At 59.4% G+C, this 6,466-nt stretch overlaps 1 protein-coding gene across 1 annotated transcript in view; it reads right to left on the reverse strand.

The window, feature by feature from the left end:
• ALDH16A1 (aldehyde dehydrogenase 16 family member A1) overlaps window positions 1–6,466 on the reverse strand; it is an 11,575-nt gene that overhangs the window by 3,124 nt on the left and 1,985 nt on the right. The window contains exons 2-14 of the mRNA XM_023520137.1: window positions 4,901–5,034; window positions 4,361–4,487; window positions 3,665–3,843; window positions 3,502–3,579; window positions 3,231–3,412; window positions 2,991–3,143; window positions 2,344–2,529; window positions 2,120–2,215; window positions 1,792–1,928; window positions 1,526–1,631; window positions 1,303–1,433; window positions 781–948; window positions 295–496 (exon numbers count right to left, since the gene is read on the reverse strand). Of these exons, the coding sequence (XP_023375905.1) occupies window positions 295–496; window positions 781–948; window positions 1,303–1,433; window positions 1,526–1,631; window positions 1,792–1,928; window positions 2,120–2,215; window positions 2,344–2,529; window positions 2,991–3,143; window positions 3,231–3,412; window positions 3,502–3,579; window positions 3,665–3,843; window positions 4,361–4,487; window positions 4,901–5,034 (1,879 nt within the window). The remainder of the gene's footprint in view (window positions 1–294; window positions 497–780; window positions 949–1,302; window positions 1,434–1,525; window positions 1,632–1,791; window positions 1,929–2,119; window positions 2,216–2,343; window positions 2,530–2,990; window positions 3,144–3,230; window positions 3,413–3,501; window positions 3,580–3,664; window positions 3,844–4,360; window positions 4,488–4,900; window positions 5,035–6,466) is intronic.

Consider the following 6,466-nt stretch of genomic DNA (forward strand, 5'->3'; position numbering starts at 1 on the left):
AAAACTTTGTGCGATGCACCCTATATTTCCTATCCTATCCTATTTTTTTTTTTTTTAAATCATGGCTACGACTCACTAAATTAATTTTATGGCCCAGCAAGGAGTTTCTAACGACAGTCTGAAACACGACTCTGTGGGGTGGGCCACTTGCCTATTATACAGATGAGGACGTCGAGGTGCAGAGGTGAGGCCACTCGCTGACGATCATGCAGCCTCGGCCCAAGTCTGGCTCACTGCAGAGCTTTTGCTCTGACCCGTTCCAGACCCCCTGCCCTGCCCACACAGCCGTCTCACCTGTGCGGAGGGGCCCTGGGCCTGGGCGCGGGACCCCCACGCCCTGAGCCGCTTCACGCTCAGCTCCACCTCCGCCTTGGCAGCCTTGAACTCCACTCCGTGCCTCTCCAGCCTTGAGGTCAGGGCGGGCTCCTGGCGCTCCAGGGCAGCTGCCAGAGCCCACAGCAGGGCTGCCCGGGCCCCTGGTGACTGGTCCACCCAGCTGTGGGCGGGCAGCGCATGTTAGGGTCTGGTACCCTGGTCCTGGCTCTTCCCAGGTGCTTCTCTGTGCACAGCCCCTTCTCTGGGGTTCTGAGCCCCACGGCCCATCCACCCGGGAAGGGAAGTGAGGGGTCCGGATCCCAATCCTGTCACCCCCAGGAGCTCATACTCCACAGCCCACTGGCCCTTGGGGTCCAGACCCCGTAACCCGTCAGTCCTTGGGAGTCCCAGACCACTCTCTGCTGCCCCATGACCCCTGGCTTTTCCCCTGTGACACCCCCTTACCCAGGGGCGGCCTGGTGAGCGGCCTCCACGGCACCTCGGATATCCTTGGCTCCACCCTCGGCCACGTAGCCATGGAGATCTCCATGGGAATCCTGGATGGGCCTGGAACTCCGGGCGCCAGGAGCCTGGAAACGGCCCCCCACAAAGAGCCCATAGGGGGGTGCTGGGCTGGAGGAGGGTGAGGCACGAGAGTGAGTCCTGGAGCCTAAGCTCAGAGCCCACGTGCCACTCTACCGGATGGACCGTTCTAGCTCCCATGAGCCTCTGGGGGACTCTGAATTCCTGGTCCCCCGAGTCACTGGGAGAACACAGACCTCCATGTAGCAGAACTAAGGGTCTCATCAGGCTTGAGTGGTGGGTGTGAGGCCATAAGACCCAGAATGCAATTCTCAGCAGGAGTTGGGGACTCCTCTATGGCTCTAAGGACCCCTCTTCAGTCCATGGGGAAGCCAGGCACAACTTCCCTTTACCCCGTCTATACCCCGAGAGAGTCTGGGAGCTGCGGCTCTTGGAAAAGCTCACCTGGGCCCTGTCTCAGGCCCAGCCGGTAGGGTCGAGGGGACGGCAAGGCCAAAGGTGTCATAGTTCAGATTCTCATAGAAGTAGGGCATCCGGGCAGGGGTCCCTGAGGGCTGCAGATACTCATACATACCCTATGAGAGGGACAGTGTCAAGAAGATGCAAGGTGGGCACAAGGTCAACGAAGGGGCAGTGACGGAGGCGGGTGGGGGGAGGGGTGACTCACATCTAGGCCCCCGTGCCAGGACGACCCACTCTCCTTGCAGCCACCTGTGGGCACTGCGGGGTCCCTGAGGCCGTGGGCATTGATCCAGACTGTGCCCATCCGGAGCCTGTGGGCAGAGAGGGAGACACAACAGAGAAAACAGGAAGTTGATGGGGGCGGTGTCAGAGAGGCTGCGGGGAGAGAGACCCACAGAAGGAGGGAGACATCACAACCAAGCCTGGGCATGCCGACAGGCCGCCTCCCGTGCCCCGGGGGCGCCGGCTGACCTGCAGCCCAGCTCCAGCGCCTGCCCCAGCCTCTCGCTCCACACGCTGGCGCTCCCTCCTCGGGGCGTCCCGTTGGCCATGGCCAGCGCCTCCTTGGCTGTGCGGAATGGGGAGGCCACAACCAGGGGCCACGGCACCTGGAAGGGTGACAAGGGTACTCGGGCGGCCTGGCCGGCCAACCCCTCCAGTACCCCACCATTATCGGACCCGTCTCAGAGCCCCCGATCCAGGCCAGGCGGTCACCCAGGGGCCTCTGCTCATAGGGCGCTGCCCACGTCCGGCGCAGACTGGCGGATGGAATAGGACATCTGGGACGGGAAGGGCTCACCTCTCTCTGGGCACACGGGGAGGCTGGGGGCAGGTCACAGACCAAAGTTGGCGGAAAGAATGGGCTGACCGAGGGCACGTCACCGGCCTGGAACACCTGGGGACAAAGAGAAACAGACCAAGAGGTCTACTCCCAGTCGCCTGCTCCTCGAGGGCCCAGGAGTCCGGGCCCCTAGACCCTCCTCTCCCAAGCCCGGGTCTCTCCGCCCTGCGCCCCCAGCTCACCTGTGCGCCCTGGCTCTGGGCCTCAAGCACGTAGCGCTGGGCCAGGTCCTGTGCGGCAGTCCCTCGGGTCCCCATGTCCACGGCCCCGTCCAGCCCTCGGCCACCCCGAAGCCGCCCCATCCGTGCCCGGAGCCGCCTCATGGTGTCATCCCACACAGACTCCTGGATGAGAAGCCTGAGGCCCCCCTGTTAGGAGAAGGTTGTCAGGGTGGGCAAAAATCAGGGCGCCTGTGCAGAGGGGGGACAGGTCCCCACAGTGGGCTGAGACTCGGGAACACACATGCAGAGGTCAGAGAAGGGCCAAGGAGAGAAGTGGCCGAGGACCCTGGAGGTTCTCCGAGGCCCCGGAGCCCAGGCAGGAGGCGGGGCTGCAGGAGGCCGGTGATTAGAGTGAAGACTGGGGTTGGAAAACGAGGGACATCGACGCTCAGAAAAACGAGGGGTCCTAAAGAACAAGCGACACAGGCCCCCAGCCCTGCAAGGCCAGGAGAGCGGGGTGCGGAGATGCGGAAACCCGCGGGGAGGGGTCCCACATGCTCTGCGGTGTGAAGACGATCGCGTGACACAGGACACCCTGGGCCCCGAGGTCTGGAGACAGACACGCACGGCCCCCGGGACACGAGGGGACATGAGCACACAAGCCTCACCGGGCTGCGGTCAGACCAGGCCGCATCCACGACACCCTCCACGGCCGAGTCCACATCCGCCACCTCCGTCAGCAGCAGCAGTGACTCGGCTCCCAGCGCCAGTCCCAGCTCAGGACCCAGGCCCGCCAGGGTCCGCCGGAGGGCCCGTCCTTCCTGAGGGATGCCCAGTGGGGTTCAGCTGGGGGAGGAGCCTTCCTGCCCCCTAGCCGTGTCCCATCCCCCTCCCAGCCCTGAAGATACCTCGACGGCTCCGCAGAAGGCCACCTTCTGGACCCCGGGCTGGGAGGCCAGGACAGGCCCCATGGAGGGCGGGCCACTGACCACGTTGAGGATCCCCGGGAATCGGCCCAGCTCCCCTGCCAGCTGGGCCAGGAGGAGGGGTGCTGGAGAGGCTGGGGGCACGAGGACCACCGCGGTGCAGCCTGGGGAAGGCAGGCAGCTCAAGGACCCAGGGGTCCAGCTCCAGTCCCTCCTTCCCCAGACCGAGTCCAGCCCCCAGCCCATCACTTACCCACAGCCAGGGCGGGGCAAAGCCTCCACATCATCTCAACGAAGGAGAACGTGGGTGGCACGATGAGACCAATGACTCCTGCAAGAACAAAGGAAGGGACTGTGACAGGCGCCGCTGGGTCGCGAGGGGGGAGGGGCCGGGGGCCCGAACTCCTGCTTCTCACCCATGGGCTCCCAGCCTGACAGCGCCTCCTCCTGGGTGTGCGCCTGGACCGCATGGTACTGGAGCAGCTGCTGGGCCAGCGGGACATCCCTGTCGCGAACCTCGCGAACGGCCCGCCCAGTAACCAGGGACTCCAGGGTCCACAGCAGCCGCTGGTGCTTCTGGATCATCTTGGCCAGTCTGTGCAGAAAGCAGGGGGGACGGTCACTTCCCAGGGCCCCTCGGCTTGATAAGAGTCCCATACACCTGGACTATGATAATCCACATGAACCCCCGGGGCGTCCCCACCATTTAGCAGGCGGGGAAGGCCCAGAAGCTTCTGGGAAATGCAGTGAGGAAACCACCTGAGGGAGCCGGGTGACCTTGGCCACCTGTAACCCCCAGGGGTGCTGGGCTTAGCTCTGACCTTGACTCCATTTTGGGAAGTGGAATCTCGTCTCGAGCTGCCCCAAGAGTGGGCTTTGGGACTCCACCAGCCCAAGTTGCAGCTGAGACATGGAGCCCTGAGAATAACAGAGGCTTTGTCATTACGCGTCCCGAGGCACTGTGGAAAACGGGTGTTTTAACCACTAAAGGCCCAGACGCATGCTGGGAACACGAGCCGTAGCGGCCAGTGAATTCAGTGAGACGCTGGGAAACGGAGTCTTTGCTCTCAGGTCCCCCCACCCCACCGGGGTCCACCCCTTGGCTGCGTCACCTGGTCAGGTGCTGGGCCCGAGAGGCTCCAGGCAGTCCGCTCCAGCTCTCCAACGCGGTCCTGGCTGCCTCGGCGGCTGCTGCGACATCCTCAGCCTGCGCCTGCAGGCAGCTGGCTAGGTTCTCCCCTGGGGAGATGAATGGGGGGACCCAGATAGGAAGGGGACAGCACACCGGAACTGAGGGGGGCCGAGATGTCCAGAGGCTGGGAGCACCCTAGGCAGGGCAGTCAAGCTGGTCCCCAGCCCAGTTCTGTCCTCCGACAAATATAGATAAACCTATTGGCTGTTGCTTTGATTGCTTCCCACAGGCAAAGAAGGGATTTTAGTAGATAGTGACTTTGAAAAGCATCTGCAGGGACTTGGGACCATAACTAGAATGGCTGTTAGCAGGAGCCAGAACGCTCAGCCTCTTTCCCTGGATGGCCGGCCGCTCCTTGCCCTCAAGGCCCCAAGCAAAGGGAATGGGATGTCTTTGGTGGGCATGGCCGGAGGCAAGGACATCTCTCTCTCCTCCAGTGACACCGAGGGACACATCATACCTGTGACGGGATCCTGGCAAGGCACTGAAGTCCTGTGTTCCGGCTTTAACCACTTTCCATTGACATAGTGACCCAAAAGCCGGTCCTGGGTGTCCAGCCAGGCCTGGGGGAGGCAGAGACAGTTTGGAAAGGGGTCTGGGAGGCAGCCGGGGGAGCTCAGTCCCTACCCGGTGTCCTTTGGGAGGGGGACATCTGCTCCCCCTTTGCCCCATCGGCTAATATTTTTTCTGTGTAGGCGGAAAACACATATAAACATAAGATACACCTAACATAAATTCACCATTTTAAAATGTACGATTCAGTGGCATTTAGTATATTCGTGATGTTGAGTAACCATCACTAATTCCAGAACGTTTTCATCACCCCAAAAGAAAACTCCGTACCCATTAGGCAGTCATTGTCCCTCTCCCGCTCCCCACAGCCCCTGGCAACCACTGAACTGCTTCCTGTCTCTGTCGCTTTGCCAGACATTTCACGTCAATGGAATCCTAGAACATGCGACTTTTTGTAGCTGGCTTCTTTCCCTTGGCATAATGTTTTCGAGGTTCATCTATGTTGTAGTGAGAGTCAGTGCTTCTTTTTTATGGCTGGATGATATTCCACTGGATAGACGACATTTGGTTTATCTACTCAGCAGCTGAAAGGTTTTTGGGTTGTTTATGCCTTTGGGCTATTGTGAATCCTGCTGTTGTGTTTGTTGACAAGTTTTTGTTTGAACACCTGTGACCCTTGACCGGATCCTGGAAGCAATGCCCATGAGACTGAGTGGCTTCTAAGCCAGGTGGCTCCTGTACCCATCTCTTTAATGGCTTCCCCTCCCACGTCAGCTGTTGTCACTTGGGGGAGCGGGTGTGGACCCCCACTGAAGCGAGTGGAGGGGAGTCCCTGGAGCTAGGGGGCACATGGCCTGGGTCTGGATCCTGGCTCTGATACATACTCATTTGTAACCTTAGCCAAGGTCTTCTAATACTGTGGCCTCTGCTAAGCCATGTTCCAGATGGAGATAATGACAGCCCCTCCCTACTCCACAAGGCTGTGGTGAGGATTAAATGGATCATGCATGTTATATGCTTAATTTTATTGCATCTCACCCTCCACATCGGCTTCATGTTTTTCTCTGTCTCTGGTCCTGTCTTCCCTAAATTCTTGCTAAATCCAAGACACGCGTCCACTTATTCTTTCTATAAACTCTTTTCTTAATAGCCCCAATGTCACCGGCTCCTGAGTTTTCTCTTCTGCCAACGGGCCCTTCTCGTTTTTCTTTACAATCAAATGCTCAGCTGGAAATTGCCAATTCAAACTCCCCACTCCCGGGAAAAAGACATTTCTGAAACAGTGGAGGGAATATGAATTATGAGTTGAGCATTAGACACTACCGAATGGCTATTAACGTAGCCGAGAGTGAAAACGGCATAGCGGTTATGACACATGATGACTTCTTATGTCAGTAATGAGAATTCAAATATCTGTGGGGAAAGAACATGATATCTGGGATTTAAATCACTCCAAAAAAGAAAAAACAAAGATACAAACTTAGACCAAATGTTGATTGTTGAAGCTGAGTGA

This window comes from Pteropus vampyrus, unplaced genomic scaffold (genome assembly GCF_000151845.1).
Source record: "Pteropus vampyrus isolate Shadow unplaced genomic scaffold, Pvam_2.0 Scaffold250, whole genome shotgun sequence".
Taxonomy (NCBI): domain Eukaryota; kingdom Metazoa; phylum Chordata; class Mammalia; order Chiroptera; family Pteropodidae; genus Pteropus; species Pteropus vampyrus.